Source organism: Xenopus laevis, chromosome 5S (assembly GCF_017654675.1).
Source record: "Xenopus laevis strain J_2021 chromosome 5S, Xenopus_laevis_v10.1, whole genome shotgun sequence".
In the NCBI taxonomy this organism is placed as follows: Eukaryota; Metazoa; Chordata; class Amphibia; order Anura; family Pipidae; genus Xenopus; species Xenopus laevis.
Window position 1 is genome coordinate 76,825,761 of NC_054380.1, and position 18,720 is coordinate 76,844,480.

General features: G+C 40.7%; 1 protein-coding gene across 3 annotated transcripts in view; it reads left to right on the forward strand.

Moving 5' to 3' along the window:
- phip.S (pleckstrin homology domain interacting protein S homeolog) overlaps window positions 1-18,720 on the forward strand; it is a 107,348-nt gene that overhangs the window by 46,001 nt on the left and 42,627 nt on the right. For all 3 annotated transcript variants that reach the window (XR_001935949.2, XM_018265475.2, XM_018265476.2), the window contains exons 17-22: window positions 4,463-4,688; window positions 6,149-6,286; window positions 7,172-7,355; window positions 8,189-8,309; window positions 9,490-9,624; window positions 11,322-11,413. Coding sequence is in view for 2 of the 3 variants with exons in the window: in XM_018265475.2 (XP_018120964.1) it covers window positions 4,463-4,688; window positions 6,149-6,286; window positions 7,172-7,355; window positions 8,189-8,309; window positions 9,490-9,624; window positions 11,322-11,413 (896 nt within the window). In the remaining variant the exon portion in view is untranslated. The remainder of the gene's footprint in view (window positions 1-4,462; window positions 4,689-6,148; window positions 6,287-7,171; window positions 7,356-8,188; window positions 8,310-9,489; window positions 9,625-11,321; window positions 11,414-18,720) is intronic.

Sequence of the window (18,720 nt, forward strand, 5' to 3'; positions counted from 1 at the left end):
TAAGAGTAGGTAGACTCAGTATAGCTGTCTGTCATGTATCCTGAAATCCCTTTAAAAAAAAATCTCATAAAATATCCAAAAAGCTAATCTTCGGAGGAAGATTTTGCCTTCCTTCACCCTTTTTCTTCTGAAGACACCTATACTGGCTGCTGATTGGATCATTTGTCAGTCACTCACATCCAGTCCTTACATTCAGTCCCAGTGCAGAAAATGAGGCAAGAGAATCGGAGTCGGAGCTTTCGTTTTTCCAAGAAGGGTTAGAGAAGGAGACCTTCAGAATGTTTGTTTGTAAAGCTTTGGATCAGATGAGAAATTTGAAGAGGCATTGTAGGTAGTGCAGTTGTACTCAAAAAAGCATCCTCCTGATGGGAGGAGGGATGTGACTCTTGGGGGAGGGTGGAATGAGCCATTCAGGTCAGGGGCAGGAATTGCTTACAAAAAAACACATGCATTTATTTAAACACTTTGTGCACTTTTTTTATATGAACCCAGCTGAAAGGGTTCATGTCAAAAGGGGGGGGGGGAGTATATTGTCCCTTTAAAATACAATCTTCTTTCTTCTACGTTGTTCCCCTCACATCCACTGCAAGGATGGTGAATAGCATAACTGAAAGTTTATTGTATGGTTCCCTTGTGTTTGTATACATATTGCTGCTTAAAGCGGTTGTTCACCTTTAACTATTCTTATGATGTAGAGACTGATGTTCTGAGACAATTTGCAATTGGTTTTCATATTTATTATTTGTGTTTTTATAGTGTTTAGCTTTTTATTTGCAATATCTGCAATCTGGTTGCTAGGGTCCACATTACCTTAGCAGCCATACATTGATTTGAATAATAGACTAGAATATGAATAGGAGAGGGCCTCCTAGAAAGATGATTAATAAAAAGTAGCAATAATACATTTTTAGCCTTATAGAGCATTTGTTTTTTTTAGATGGGGTGAGTGATCCCCATTTGCAAGCTAGAAAGAGTCAGAAGAAGACTCTAACTAAGACCATATGAAAAGTTGTTTAGAATTGGGCACTCTATAACATACTAAAAGTTAATTTAAAGTGAACCACCCTTTTAAAGGAAAAGTAACATTGTCGGTAAAAACTGAAAGTTTATCAAAGTAATTGAAATATAATGTACTGTTGCTCTACTCTGGTAAAACTGGTGTGCTTGCTTCAGAAAGACTACTATAGTTTATATATAAACAAGCTGCTTTGTGGGGACAGCACACAAAGATGGAAAAAGGGAGATAAGGCATAGGTTACACAGCAGTAAACAGGTAAAACACCATTGTATTGGACCGGGCTTATAAGTTATGCAGTCTGTGCCTTTTCTCCTTTTTTCCCAGCTTGAATGGTTGCCTCCCATGGCTACACAGCAGCTTGTTTATATAAATTCTAGTAGTCTTTCTGAAAATTTCCCAAGTTAGCTAACCTTTCCTTGTAATGGAGATTAGCACAATCGACGTTATCACAAGGGGCAGTTTTTAGGTGTAAAGGCTTGGTAATCAGTTGGGAAAGGTTTAGGGGCATGTTTATACTTGTTTATATCATATCAAGCAAGTTCAAAAGTGGGGTGTTACCAGTTTTATTGTGGTGCTCCAGACACACAGGTTAGGATCAAGTTTCGGGTCAACAATATGCCCTTCTTAAAGTGATTGTTTACTTATAGCATTTCTACCACGTCTAGGGAGACAAAGGGACCATGGGGTAAAAGGTCCCTCCCATCAGGAGGAAGGACACTGAGAAACGTCAGAGCTGAGGCCCCTCCTACTCCTCCTTTATTCCCTGTTCACCCAGAAGGGCGCCTGCCCTGTCTACTAAGACACGCACAGGGGGAGAAGGGAGTGAGAGCGGGCAGATCCCCGGTCCACCATCCAGCGCAGAGCACGTGGCGTGACAGGAGTGTGGCTCTTCTTGCCTCAACGTCCGCCTTTTTCCTCTCATTACTGACTCATTGTAGTCAGTCCTCCTCCCAACGTCATGCCACTCCTGCCTGGTTCCTGGGTGCAGAGCCTCCTCCATACTCCTCGCTACTTCTCTCTCTTTTCTCCCCTAACGGCGTCAGACCCGACAGCACAGGTACTCTGACTCCTGCAATGGCGGGAGGCAGGGTGGGATTTGTTCTCAAGGGGGGGCAGACACACTAACTATTCAATTACTTTCTTTGTCTTCTCTAAATGCCTCACAAAATTTCGGGAGGGCCAAGTAGATTCTCTTTGCTCCACTTGAAGCCCAGACCCAACACAGGCTTCCTACTCCTCAGACTCAATGGCTGCCCTGGGACCCTCTCACAGGAGGGACTCGCCTTCCCAGGGCTTCCCATCGGAGGTGCCCCAGGCTGGGCCATTTCATTGTCCCAATCCCTTTCCAACCTTCAATGCATAACACAACTGGCCTTGTCCATAGACAAGATGCTGGCAAATAAAGAAATATTTTTTATACTCAATTTTTGGCTCTTGGATTTTACTATTTGTTCGATGGATGTTCCGGAGTGATGCCTGCCTGTCATTGAATTTCCGAAGAGGAGGAACCCTGCAGTCACTTTCTGGGGTTGAAGGTCTTATCAGGATGGTACTAGATACCTTACACAATCAGGATCCAAGGTTCAGTGCTCCCACAACCGCCCTTTTGTATTTCATCACAATTCTCAACTCTTCGCTTAATGGGATGGCTCCTGAAGCGGCAGTCCTAAGGCCGAAAGGGTTCTCAGAAGATGTCATTCTAACCATGATCAAAGCTCGTAAACCCACCACTGCCAAGGTTTACTACAGGATGTGGGAGACTTACCGGAACTGGTGTACCGTAGAAGAAATTCCCTTTGGGGAATTCAGTTTGCCGTGGATACCAATTTCTACAAGCAGGACTTGACAAGGAACAGAGTCTGGGCTCCCTGAAGGCCCAGGTTTCTACACTATCCGTTCTATTCCAGGAGGGGATAACTCTTTCGGATGATGTGCACACTTCTGTGCAGGGAGTTGCTCACGATGCCCCACAGTTCCGACATCCGGGTTCCCCCCTGAGACCTAAATCTAGTTCTGACCGTGCTGCTGGACCCCCCTTCGAACCCCCTGGATGAGGTGAGATTGGAATTCCTCACATGGAACTCTGTTTTTCTCCTTGTCATCTCCTCGACTAGACGAGTCTCAGAGCTGGGGACTCTGTCCTGTTCTGAACCCTTCCTGGTTTTTCATGAAGATAGGGCAGTTTTCCGTACAGCCCTAGGGTTGCTGTCTTTTTGCAACAACTCAAAGAATGCCAGGGAGGCCGTCTGATGTAGTTAGAACCCTGAAGACATATGTTGCCCGTACGAAATCCATTCGGGAAACCGATACTCTGTTCATCATACCTTCAGGGGCCAAGAGAGGCCTTCCTGCCACGAAAACCATCATTGCTCTTTGGATTAGGGAGACAGTGAGGTGGACCTACCTGGCGCAGAAGAAGGTGCCCCCCATCAGGGTTAGGGCCCACTCCACTACAGCCCTCGGAGCTTCCTGGACTTATAGAAACTCTGCATCAGCCGAAAAAGTTTGTAGGGCAGCTACTTGGTCCTCCCTACATACTGTACCTTCACGAGGTTCTATCAATTCAATACTTAAATGAGGCAGCCTCTGGTAGGTAGGTTCTCCAGGCAGTGGTCTCATAGACCGTTAAGAGTTCTTCCCTCCCTACTGTGGGGCCGCTTTGGTATAGCCCCATGGCCCCTGTGCCCCCCCCCCCCAGATGTAGGAGATTTGTGTACTTACCGTTAAATACTTTTCTCTCTAGTTGTAAGGGGGACACAGGGCTCCCCCCCCCCTGAACTCTGGTTTAACTGTTTATTTTGACATTGCGAGAGTTGTTCTTCTTGGTTACAAACTGCCGCCCTTCCGGGTGAACAGGGGATAAAGAAGTTTCTCAGTGTCCTTCGTCCTGATGGGAGGGACACTTTATCCCATGGTCCCTGTGTCCCCCTTTAGACTGGAGAGAAAAGGATTTAACGGTAAGTACACAAATCTCTTTTTCCTGCTCAGAGGTTCCTATAGCCCATGGAGACTTCCCAGTTTGTGTTTGATTTTGTTCATCCAAACCAGTTTAGAAAACAGTAAGCAAAACATTTTCGTGTGCTGTATACGCTGTTAAAGGAGAATTCAACCCTAAAGTTAAAAAAAAACCCTACCCTCTACCCTATATAGACCCTCCTCCCCCCTAGCCTAACTGCTACCCCAGGCAAATGCCCCTAAGTCTTTACTTACCCCACTGTCCAGTGGAGTTCACGGCAGCCATCTTCAGCTACTTTTGTCATCCGGCGCATGTGCAGTTGGCATGTAACAGAAAATTGCTTCAACTGTGGATGCGCCGCTACACTAGTCTCATTCCGAAGATTACCAAAGAGAAGGAGATGGCTGCTGTGAATATTTTGCATTGGCATTGTTAGGGGACAAATATATCCTGTTCTAATTTTGTTTTCCCTTATTTGTCTGTTATAGATAGCAGACCAAATGTATTTTCACAGTGATTATCGGCCTCTTATACGGGATGCAAACAACTATGTGTTGGATGAACAAACACAGCAGGCTCCTCATCTTATGCCCCCTCCATTTCTGGTAGATGTTGATGGTAACCCACATCCATCACGTTATCAGCGACTCGTCCCTGGTCGGGAAAACTGCAGAGACGAGCAGCTTATTCCTCAAATGGGGTTGACATCCTCAGGTTTGTGGTTAAATTCTTCATGTTTTTTAGTTTTTCTGACTATATAATGGTTGCATTTTTTATTTGTAATATCCACTCAGTATTTCAGCTATGCTAATTACAACGTAGCATAAAAGCCCCATTTGAAAAAAACAGTACAGATACTGTTAATTTTGCATCCTGTCAAAGTGTTAACCTTTTCACTGCTAGCCTATTTGACACACAATTGCATCTGACTGCCAACCAACTTTTTTGACATTTTACTTGGGGTAATTTCCAGTGGGAACATTTTAGCTTACATATGGGTAATTTTATGTTCTATTTTGCAACAGTCAATAACATTGTAAAACTTTACATCCAATTAAATCAAAAGTATTACAAAATAATTTATAACTAGGCATGCGCAACCTTTTTTCTCTCATCTAGCTGACACAGAATGTATTCGATATGCTCTTGCCACTTATAGCCCTTGCCTACGTGTACAAACGAGCACTCACACACACACGTGTACACGCAAGCTCGCACATACTCGTGTTTTGCAGACAAAGGGTTAAAAAGAAATAAAACAAATTACAATAAACTGTGTTGGACACAATGGGAGTTTTCAGAACATATCTATTATCCATTGTGTATCCTGTGCTTGAATGGCTGCCTCCATGGCTACATAGAAACTTGTTTATATAAAACTATAGTAGTGTTCCTGAAGCAAACACACCAGTTTTGCCAGTGCAGGACACTTAAAGGAATTAAGACACTTTAAGGAATGTTTTATTGTTACTGTTCCTTTAACCATTTTTCTTGTCTGCTTGGGAAATTTGTTTTTGCATAATGAAATTCTGAGCAACTTTTCAATAATATTACTTACCATTTTAAATAGTTTGTTAAAATTATTTAATTCGTTTTTCAATATTCTCCGAATTAGTGGTTCTCACTATTAAAACAATGTACCAGATTTAATAAACCTAGAGGAGAACTGACTTGTGCTACATTATTTTAGGAGTCAAAATCAGAAAACCAAGAGGATTAAACAAATGTTGCTTTCAAATACAATTACATTTGCAAATAACTTCACAGTTATTGAATGATAATAATGAATGTATATCTTAATTTGCTTAGAATAACAATTTCTCTCATTATTCTGAGCTTTCTTTAATATGGGTGACTTTTTAAGAGAGTAAACACTTTTTAAAACATGTTTTACATTTTATTGTAATAGAGACAACAGAAGTATTTTTTGTTTTAAATTACAGTAGAACCCCCAATTTACATCCCCTAATTTTACATGTTCCTGGATTTTACACCATTATTTTCAGGTCCCCTGAAAAACTTAAAATTGGGGTTCTACTGTAATGCATTAAAGATGCTTCAGTCAGTAAATGGAGGTTGAATGGAGATTGAATCTGGTAATTAAGCATAAATTAGCTTAATTATGTGTAGGATTTAAAAGTATTTTGTTTAATTTCACATTATTTGTTATGTAGGGATGAATCAGGTACTCAGCCAGCAAGCTAACAATGAAGCGAGTCCTTTGGATAGCTTGATTCAAAGGCTTCAACAAGAGCAAGACCAGAGAATGAATGCAGAGACATCTAGTGGTTCCAACAGCCGCACAGGCAGAGGCAAGAATAAAAATGTGATTTTGTTTCGAAAGATAGGATCTTATTCATAGGCAATGTAATCAGATTGGATATAAAAATTAAAGGGACAGTGGGGCTCATATATAAACATTGGGTAAATCTTCACCTGAGCAGTTACCCATAGCAACCAATTAGTTATTGGCTTTTTTAAGCCTGATACAGGTTGATCAATGGAAGCAAACATTTGATTGGTTGCCATGGGTTACTGGCCAGGTGCAAAATTGCCCAATGTTTATAAATGAGCCCCACTGTTCTGCCTTATGAGGAATTTTTAAAAACAAAATTTGTTTCTCATGCTGTACCACAAGGTCACACAAGCATTTAAGAGCATTTTAGTTCAAAAGTGTTTTCTCCGTAATTGTTTGTATGTTACAATAATTTTGGCCATACCCAACTTCCTGGTCTAGGGTTACCAGATCACTTGATCTATTAAATGCATGTTGCAGGGCTGTACTGATTGCATGTAAATTATCTATTAAATGCATGTTGCAGGGCTGTACTGATTGCATGTAAATTATATTGAGTGCAGCCATTCTAGCTGGATTTTCTAGACATATCCCTGAAGTGATCTTGTGATTCTTGCACCGTTGCATATTCGCCTGTAGAATTGTTGAGATCAGCCTGCCCGGGAACTGTAGAGGCTTAGGGAAGGATACAATTGACTTGAAAGATCATAAAGTGTTCTTATAAGCAATGTGTGATTTTAATTATAAAACAAAACAATCCCATCCCAGTTATAACCAATAAAAGTTATTCATTTTTTCAAGCTGATAAACATATAACGTCAATATAACAGTTGCATTTGTTGTTCTTTATTGTGTATATAACCTTTTAATCGTTTTTTCTCATGCACTTATTTTTGTGCAGCTTCTGTGAGCTCTTCTTCAGAAGTCCATTCACCACCAAATATCGGATTAAGACGCAGTGGTCAAATTGAGGGTGTTAGACAGATGCATAGAAATGCTCCGAGAAGCGAAATAGCAACTGAAAGAGATCTTGTCGCTTGGAGTAGAAGAGTGGTTGTTCCTGAGCTCTCTACTGGAGTATTAAGGTAAATCCTAGAGTCAGACCCTTCAAAACATATTGCAATAATTGCTGGTAGGGTTTCCCGACCTAATTTTTCTATTCATTATTTCCCCTAGACAAAATACTTTTTCCCTAGACAAAATAAATTTGTAGCTATACTGAATATATGGATTCTGTCAATTATATATATATATATATATATATATATATATATATATATATATATATATATATATATATATATATATATATATATATATATATATATATATATATATATATATATGAATTATTTCAATTTGACCTTCAAGAATATGGCAGAAACTTGCCTTTTGTTTAAATAAAAGCATATAACAATAATAGCAAGAATCAGAAACCTTTTTTCTTAATTAAAAGAATAGGCAGAATACATTTTTAATTGAATTTATTTATATTTATTCCTATTTATTGCACTTGTAAATATATATATATATATATATATATATATATATATATATATATATATATATATATATATATATATATATATATATATATATATATATATATATATAATAAATACACAACTATCCTGCATTGAAAACATCCTGTGAGTGTCGCTTCTTTCTGCAAATATCTATTTACTTTGGCTGGCACCCAGGTCTCTACTGAGTTAACGGAGTGCACCTTTGGATTTCGTACACACACTCACACTCACACACACTCACTGTGGGCCTTTTTTTCCAGCTACAACCAGGTACTACGGTAGACACATTAGATTCAATCATAAAGTCAGTGTTTTTGTTTTGGCTGCTGCTCGAGTTTGTGACCTTGTGGAATAAAAGAACGAGGGCATAAAAATTTTATCCGGTTTCTCAGTAAACAGGAAGAATGGAGAACTGCAAAAGGAGAAGAGGAAATAAGGATGTACAAAGAAGAAGATAAAAGGAAAACCATTACAAATCATGCTGTTAGAGAAAACAAAGTTTCCTATTCTAAGGTAACCAACTCACATTGTGAAATGGGAAATACTGCCACCACGTAACACTTATTTTTCATAATCCAACTTTTTTAAACATAATACTTTTATTTTCTGCTGCAGTAGAGAGTTTAAATTCAATTCATTGTGTTTTTATGGTCAATAACTACTATACTGAGTGGGAGAACTCCTTGAGTCAGAGGAAATGTAATTGATTTTACCATGTGTCTTTTTTTTCTAGTTGATGCATTCACATTTCTTCCAGTAATAAAATATTCTGCAGATACAACATATTAGCATAGATACTACTTCAAACTTTTTAATACTGTCAAAACACAAAGGTCCGTTACTTTGAAATGATTACACATTGAGACAAAATATATAGAAAAAAACTCAGTGCTAGATGCTACTGTATGAATACCACGCAAGAACCATAAACTTGTAAAGGGGAAACCTTGCCCCACCGTCTGCCAAAAAAAAAAAAATACTGGAAGAAAATGCAAACTATACTGTAGTATGTAGTAGTGGGGGTTTAACTATACTGTGATACATCGTAGTTCACGTTAGCGATGACATAGGAGGAGGTTCGCGCCAAACAAGGTATTTAACATGGTCAATGTAATGTTTAATTGTACTTTGGAAAAGGCTGCAGCCGAAACGTCCGTTAGTGTCCAATAAAAATGTACGTAAAATTTTTATAAGTCCTGAGTTGTGCGGCTTTATTTTGTTTTATTGTGCGGCTATTCATGCACAAAATGAAATACATTTTGGTGTTGCTGGTCTTTTTTCAAGTATTATAACCATTTACCGAGCACCTGGGGAAAATTATTTCAGCAGGGTGCTGTCCTTGTGAAGATATTGGGAGATTATGATGACTGTGTTTTTGGGAGAGTTCTTGATCAGAGCCCTTGAAGGAGATGATTATGTATTATTAATTTAATTATGGAGTCTTAAAAATATGTTGAGGTAACTTAAATCAGAAAGTCTGAAAATATCTGCCATATATTTTTGGGCTATAGATTAACTTTAAAATAATGCTTATTTCTCTGCAGCTGACTTATAGCAAAGTTATTGGTAAGATTCTTTTAATAGGTCCCTGATATTGAAAAAAAGTTTCTGTTATGTTTAATATGTATAGTATTCTATACATTCCAATCTCCCTCCTGTCATTTTTCTCTCACACTGTTTGAAACATTTCCAGAACCACTCCCTGGAACTGTTACTGGACAATGGAGACTCTAAAAAGCAATCATCCACTTCAAACAACTGCCACACCCGAGCTACCCTTGAAGAACAAGCAGGTCCTACTGAAGAGGTTGAAAATAGTTCATCAGATGTAAGTTTATTTCTGCTACAGCTCAAATGAACGCCTGCTAATAACTGCTTCAGTTTAGGCATCTGATTTAGGCTTCTATTGGTCTTTCAAGAAAAATATGCCATCGGTATGCTAAAGTGGAAACTATTTCAGTTTAAAGTAGTTGGAATTGCAAATTATTTAATTGTTTAACTTCTGATTCAGAGTACTTTCTACTGAGTCAAGTACCATCTACTTGCCTGTTCCAAGGCATCCTCTGCAGGTCTGGACTGGGAGTCAAAATAGGCCCTGGCATTCCAAGTACATAGAGGCCCAAACAACCCCACACCAGCCCAGTAAATAGATACTTTCAATGGCACCTTGCAGCAGCCCCTCTGGCATTTGCCAGAACCAACAGATTGCCAGTCTGGGCCTGATCCTCTGTGCTTCTTTGGCGGGGTGCAGTACAGAACTTAGTGGTGATATCTGACTTGTGCATATGTCAAACTTCAGTTAGAAAAAATTTGGCAGCTGGCTCTGCAGAGAATACATCATATCAGTGTATTCTTTTTTAAAGAAAAGTAACCGGGTAGTAGTTAATGATTCGATTCAATGATTTTGAATCTGTTATAACAGTGGCACTTGGCTCCTAAAATATTCACTCTTGCAATTACCACCACTTTCTTAACCCCAATACTTTGGCCTACCTTTGTCCTTTACATTACAATGGATATTGTCATCATTTTTATGGTGTAGTTTTTAGTATATGTATGGGATCTATATCCTGGGACCTGTTATCCAGAATGCTCAAAACCTGGGAGTTTCCAGATAACTGACCTTTCTGTAATGTGGGTCTTCATACCATAAGTCTAGTAAAAAAAAAAATGTAAACATTAAATAAACTAAATCGCTGATTTTGCTTCCAATAAGGATTCATTATATCTTTGTTTGGATCAAGTACACAATGCTGTTTTATTATTAGAGTAAAAGGAAATTGTTTAAAAAGATTTGTATTATTGGATGGGAGACATCCAAGAAGCTCAGAATTACAGAAAGGCTAACGGAACCCATAAACCCATACCAGTACAAAAATTATAATTACAATAGTGTGTGGGCAGCCATCTTAGTTCTCCGTTTATTTTAAATTGAAACGGACTTGCACAACACGTAGAAGAGGTTCTTGTCCCCAAAACATTAAAGCATTTTAATACCATCTGTACTAGCAGTATTAAGGCTGATTAAAACTGAGGTCATTGGCAATTAAAATACCTCAATAACTGTGCCTAATAAATGATATTTAATGAAAAGCACCCTGTGATGAACATAGAGTAATGCTCCATATGTTTTAGCCATTGCGTTTGAAATATCATATTATCAAAAGCTATGCAGGTAGATATGGGTGTTTTAGCCTCTGCTGGATTCCATTTAAAATGCTTTTTTTGTACTTTTCACATATTTATGGCTACCTGTAAGAGATAATGAAAAACTTTAAAAGTTCATATTTTGCAGCATTTTAAAAAATCTGAATCTTGCAAAAAGTGTGGTGATTTTAGCCAAATTTTAAACGAAGTCCTATATTCAGCATCCCTAAAAATAATTGCTAGATGAAAATTGTGAAAAAATATGCTGCATTATGTCCCCTTTAAAGTAATTTTGGATTCTGTTTTTTCTTCACTTTATTGATAAATCTATTCTGTGATGTCCCTTTAAACAAATAAATGCATACATCTCTATGTTAGGAAGCTGATGTTGAGAGCGAAGCAATAGCTGCTAGTGGGGCAACGTCTGAAGAGGGTGAAAAGCGAGAATGGCATAGTGATGGGAGCTCCAGGTAAGTGATTTTGAGCTCATGTTAGACTCGATCATTTACACTGGTTCTATACAGTATATTGCATGCAGTGCTCAGGTGAATTCATCACAGAATGATGTCATGCAATGAAGTCCATGGTGTTAATAGACTAGGGCGGAACCATAAATTCTTGCACATGACATGGCTGACCTCCAGTTTTACGGCACTAATTAATGATCCCTTAAGGATCATTTTGTGTATCTTAATTTTGGCTGATAGGAACCCTCTAGGGATTGTAATTAAGCCCCTAATGGCACATGGGAAATTATTGGTTTACCTAGGGAAAACTTGTCTAATGTTGTTTTTTCTTTGGGGGGGGGGGCCTTAACTTTCTCATTCTGCATTTTGTGCATTTGAAATACAGGTAATGGGATTTATTATCCAGAAGGCTTAAAACCTAAGGTTTTCTGAATGCGTGTTTTCTGTAATTTGAATCACCATACCTTAAAAGCATTCTGTAATGATTTCTATGGTGCAATATTTAGTAATTAGTTATTCTGTGTATATACTGTGTAATGAGACTGTGTGCAAATAATTCTACCATATAATCCATGAATCATTACATGTATTTTTTTTGTTGTTGTAATTTTGTTGTGTAGGCAGCCATCTCGGGTCATTCTTGCCTGATCATGTGCTTTCAAAAGGAGCCAGCATTTTATAATGGAACTGCTTTTATATGGCTGAATTTTAATGGTTTACTATTGAGTGTTTCTCTTGCCTAATTGGGGGACACAGGCACCATGGGGGTGAAGATCCTGCAGCTGGAGAATGGACACTAACTTGTTAAACTTGACTCCTGCTCTGGGCTTTATCCCCTGCCTCCTCCTATTACCTTCAGAAGGAGAAGACACATAATTCAGTGGCTGGAGCAGGTGATCAAGGACTCCGGTTAGATCTTGCCACATTAAGGGCCATTGAACTATTCAAGAGCCCTTACCAGCTGACATCTTATACTGATTGCCCCACAGCCTTCCCGCTCCACGGAAGACTGCAGGCTTGCTCACATCTCTCCCTGCGCTGGGTTCCCGCTCCATGGTGGACTGCACCAGCGGTATACACCTGGCCTATGGTGGTATACGTATATGCACATATATATATCTATATCTATATCTAGATATATATAGATATATATATATATAGATATATATATATAGATATATATATATAGATATATATAGATATATATATATAGATATATATATATAGATATATATATAGATATATATATAGATAAAGATATATATATATAGATAAAGATATATATATATATATAGATAAAGACCAAATTCTGGTGCACACATAACAATTGTTACTGCCTAGGTGCTGGTTATAATCAATCATAGATAAAGCAACAAGAACCGCACTCACAGGACTTTTGAAGGTGCAAAATCCAAAAAAATATTTATTTCAACGTTTCGGCTATTCACTTAAGCCGTCATCAGGAAGTGAAAACACACACAAACAAACACTGCCATTTAAAGATCCCCATTGGCGCCAAAACCTATTGTATGACGTCACAGGTGGGTGTGTATGATGATACAGAAACAGTGTAAACCCCCACAATGATGTATACTTTCGTGTATACATAAAAACCGTGATATAGCAAAATGACAAACTTCATTAATAATGTTCACAATATATTATAACCAAATGTGCCGTGATATTCCTCAGCCCCAGTGACCCAACCTAGATCACCAGTGTATCAAGAGTGATCCAGTGAGCAGACCCACCGGAGGATATGCAAGTTGTTCCGCTACATAAATATATAAATATAACAAACAAGGGAAAGTTGTGCTCACCACTATTTTTTAAAACCATTAGGCGGGGGTGCAATGAGGGTGTGACCACAAAATACATATAGTCAACTACAAGAGGTCCTCTGCACTCAACCCATTATCAATATATTTAAGACAGCGACATTTTGTGCATACTGCTACTAAAAAATGCCTTACACTTTAAACAAATATATATATATATATATATATATATATATATATATATATATATATATATACTGTAAATATATATATATATATATATATATATATACTGTAAATATATATATATATATATATATATATATATATATATACTATAAATAAATATATATATATACTATAAAAAAAAAAAATATATATATACTATAAATAAATATATATATATATATATATATATATATATATATATATATATATATATATATATATATATAATATCAACCTCCATGTTGCCAGCACTCTCGAAAATGTTACTCAGATGCAGTGTACAATCAATTAATCTACTCACATCCAATAAGGTCCGCACTCTCAGGGCTTTTGATACGTTTAAAAGATGATTTTATTGTAGTAAGAGACTGACTTTTCGGCCTGGTCACAGGCCTTTTTCTTTGATTGGATGTGACCTTATTGGATGTGAGTATATATATATATATATATATATATATATATATATATATATATATATATATATATATATATATATATATATATATATATATATATATATATATATATATATATATATATATATATATATATATATATATATATATATATATATATATATATATATATATTTCTCTTGCCTAGATTGGGGGACACAGGCACCATGGGGGATGAAAATCCTGTTGCTTGGAGGATGGACACTAAACAGTTAACAAGCTCCTCCTCCTGCACTGGTTCTCATACCCTGCCCACTTCCTTTCCCCTCAGTTTTACTTTAGTGTCCTCAGAAGGAGGACGGATGCTACTGGCTGGGAGCAATGGTGCCGATTTATTCATGTGCCATGCCAGCAGTGGGGGCCTGAGTTCTCTTTCCCGAGCCCCCCACCAGCCGAATAATGTTGTGCCCTGATTGCCTTCCCGCTCTACGGAGGTCTGCAGGCAGAGGCTCCCTCAACACCCTGGGGCTGCTGGTTCCCGCTCCTCGGAGGCTGCACCAGTAGCCCAGAACGGGGTAAGCACCAAAAATAGGGCAGGAAGGCTGGCAACGAAAGGGGGTAAGTGTTTATTATCCCCTTTTCACCCCCTTATACCTTCCCTCTTCCATAGACAGGGTAGGGCACTGCCTGTAGATACTCGTGTTTCCATGCAGGAGCAGAGTCGGGTAGGATAGCGTTCTTACCCGCTCTGGCTCTACACAGCTTAGACAAGGGACAGTCCTCGTGTGGGTCTTTTTCTTTTTCTTTCTGCGCATGTTGTTCCGGCCGCCATCTTGGAAGGGGGGCGTCGGCGGATGCTTTCTCTGCGGCGGCCATTTTCCTTTGGGGCAGATTGCGCGATCGCGTTCCTGTCTTTGACGCACGCGTCACTTCCGGTTGCCATACTGGAAGAGGGCGTGGGCGGATGCACGCTCTGCGGCGGCCATTTTCCTTGGGGGCATACTGCGCAGTCGCGTTACTTGTCCTTGCCGACGCATACGTCACTTCCGGTCGCCATCTTGGGACACGGGCGAGAAACGCGCACTCGCTCCCTCTATCTTGACTGCGGCGATACTGCAGAGAAATCAAAGTAAGTACTATTGTTGTACTTCCTTAGGCAGTCTTAGTTATTCTGACACTAAGCATGTCATTTTCACCATACAGGTCGCCCCTACAGGGACAGCCCAGGTGCACACAGGAATTACTCAGTTCCCTGCCTGCTTCCTTTCCTTAAGGAAGGGCAAACTTTCTATAACATGACTGACAGAGTAGAGGAAATGCCCTCTTCTAAGCGGCAGACTAAGTCCCGCACCCCATCTCAAATTGCATTCCTTGCATGCTCGTCATGCAAAACAAAATTTGACATTGCCTCTTCTGACCCAAAGTGTGTAGCTTGTAGTACTGGTAATATACCTGCTGCTAGCTTACCCAATGCAACCCTACAACCCGGCTCAGCGATAGCTTCGGCTTCTCAGGCGAGCTCGGATTCTGAATTGGTGCGTGCACTTTCCCTCTCACTGGCTGGGCTACAGAATCTAGCCAGGATTCCAGAGACTTTGGACAAAGTTTTGGAACACCTCTCTAGTCAGCCACAAAGGATGAGCGCACAGGCAACTGCTTCTAAGCGGTTTCATTCTCCGACACCTGAGTCACCTGAAGAGGAAGAGTCAGGGGAAGAGGGGCAAGTGTTGTCTGGGGAGGAGTCAGATCAGGAGCAGGATACTCCCAGGTCACAAAGGGAGGTAGAATCACTGATACAGTTGGTGTTACAAACATTAAACATCGAAGACACCCGGGCTACAGCTGAGCCTAGCAAAAACATTTTCAAAAGGCAAAAGAAGACTTCATATGTTTTCCCGGCTTATGAGCACTTAGATGACATTGTTAAGGCTCAGTGGAAAGTTCCAGATCGCAAGCTCCAACTTTCTAGACGCTTTTCACAGTCTTATCCATTTCCTCCGGAAAATACAAACCTCTGGTCCTCCCCACCAGTGGTGGATCCTCCGGTGTCACGTCTTTCTAGGACCACAACCATACCAGTAGCTGACGCAGCTTCTTTTAAGGACCCAATAGACAAGCGTCTAGAGGGTTTCTGTAAGGCCATTTTTTCAGCAGCAGGAGCGGCGCTTCAACCAATCTTTGCCACAGCGTGGGTGTCAAGAGCAATAGAGATATGGGTTGAGCAGGTAGCACAACTTATTGGGTCTGAGGACCCGTCTACGGATCTTTTATTGTCACAAATAGCTGATGCAAACTCTTATATCTGCGAAGCAGCATTGGATGCAGCAAAACTCGTTGCCAGAGCTTCAGCACAGTCCATTGCAGCCAGACGTTTTCTATGGTTGAAGAACTGGTCTGCAGATCTCACATCAAAGAGATCACTAGTCAGTCTTCCGTTTGTAGGAAAACAGCTTTTTGGAGCAGAGCTCGACAAGATTATATCTCAAGCGACGGGTGGAAAGAGTACCCTATTACCGCAAAACAGACCCAAGCGCACCACCTTTAAGAGAAGACCATTTCTGCGGCCCTTTCGTCAAAGTCAGGGCCAAAGACAAAGAATACAAACGGAAAAGCACCAGTCTTCCAGCCGTTCCAGATACCCAATCAAACAAGGCCACAACTGGTCTTCAACCAGACAAACTGCCAAGCCTTCTCAAGAGAAGCCCGCCTCCGCACGAGGAGGTGCCCACCCCCGAGAGTGTCTTAGTAGGCAGACGCCTAAGAAACTTTCGGGAGGTGTGGGAACAAAGAGTCCAAGACCCTTGGGTCCTGAAGGTAGTCTCCCACGGCTATCTCATAGACTTTATACAAATTCCTCCAAGAAGATTCTTTGTGTCACGTCTCCCCTCAAGGGAACCAAAGCGTTCAGCATTTCGAAAGGTTCTCCAGGATCTCACGAGCTCAGGGGTCATACAGCAGGTTCCACCTCCAGACAGGGGCAGAGGTTTTTATTCCAATTTGTTCATCGTCCCCAAAAAGGACGGATCCTACCGTCCTGTGCTGGATCTAAAGGCAGTAAACAAATATGTCAAGCGTCAACATTTCAAGATGGAGTCCATTCAATCGGTTCTGCTGTCCCTGGAGATGGGAGAATTTATGACAGTGATAGATATCAAGGACGCGTATCTTCACGTGCCAATACACCCCAACCACTACAGATTCCTTCGTTTCTTCGCTGTAGGAGAACATTGGCAATTTGTGGCACTTCCATTCGGCCTATCCTCAGCACCGCGAGTCTTCACAAAGGTCATGGCAGCAGCTCAAGCAGATTTGAGGCTGCAGGGAATAGGAGTCATACCATACTTGGACGACCTACTAGTCAAAACTCCGTCCCACTCCTTAACAACAAACCACCTACAGACCGTGGTGGAAAGATTGACCCAATTAGGTTGGCTCATCAATTACAAAAAGTCAATGTTCACTCCAACGCAACGGACAGAATACCTAGGTCTGATGATAGACACGTCGCTGGGGAAAGCTTTTCTTCCACCTGCCAAGATATCCACCTTTCGCACAAGATTAATGATCATTCAGAAGGAGAGATATATACCGCTCAGAGTAGCTATGAGAGCACTGGGGACAATGGTAGCGGCTATTCCAGCTGTACCGTATGCCCAGTTACACACCAGACCATTGCAGAGACTAATCCTATTACATCAAAGGAAGATGAGTACAGAGCTAGACCGCAGGATACTAATAACAGATCCTGTTCAAGCGTCAATGAAATGGTGGCTCCAACCGTCAACACTGCAATCAGGCAAGCTGTTCCCCAACCATACATGGACAGTAGTAACAACAGATGCCAGCTTACAGGGGTGGGGAGGAGTACTGGAACAACACACCGTACAGGGCAGATGGAGCCCAGGGGAAGGATCTCTCCCAATCAACATCCTAGAGCTCAGGGCAATATGGCTCTCCTTGTCACACTGGACCCACAATCTCAGGGGTCGACCAGTGCGAATCCAGTCGGACAACATGACGGCAGTGGCCTACATAAACCATCAGGGAGGCACAAGAAGCCAGGCGGCGCTGGCCGAAGCACAAAGGATACTTCTTTGGGCAGAAGAGAATGTGCCAGCCATCTCCGCAGTACACATTCCAGGAGTAGACAACTGGATAGCAGACTTCCTCAGTCGAGAGACAGTAGATCAGGGCGAGTGGAGTCTGCATCCGGAGGTATTCCAAGAAATAGTAGGAAGGTGGGGTATACCAGAAGTGGACCTAATGGCGTCCAGATACAACAACAAGCTGCCAAGTTTTATGGCAAGAAGCAAGGATCCACTAGCGGTAGCGGTGGACGCGCTAGTAGCACCTTGGCCGTTTCACAGGGTATACGTGTTCCCACCTCTCGCTCTGATTCCAAGAGTCATCAGACGAGTAAGGGAAGAGAAAGTAGAGGCGATTCTGGTGGCTCCATTCTGGCCCCGCAGACCCTGGTTCGCAGAGATCATGCGGCTAGCAGCAGACACTCCATTTCGGTTTCCAGTCAGGGACGATCTGTTAACACAGGGACCTATCGTCCACCCGAATTCTCCACGGCTGGATTTAACGGCGTGGCTCTTGAGGCCTTGATACTCTCCAAGTCAGGAGTTCCACAGGAGGCCTTACCTACATTATTGAAGGCTAGAAAGCCTGTATCTGCACGGATTTACCATAGGATTTGGAAGTCCTTCATTTCGTGGTGCGAGACTAACTCCAAGGACCCACAAGTTCTAAACGAAGCAAACGTACTGTGTTTTCTGCAGGAGGGACTGAATAAGGGTCTAGCCATCAATTCATTGAAGGTCCAAGTATCTGCACTATCTATTTTCTTCCAACACCAGTTGGCGTTGCGGCCTAACATTAAGACTTTCATACAAGGTGCTCTTCG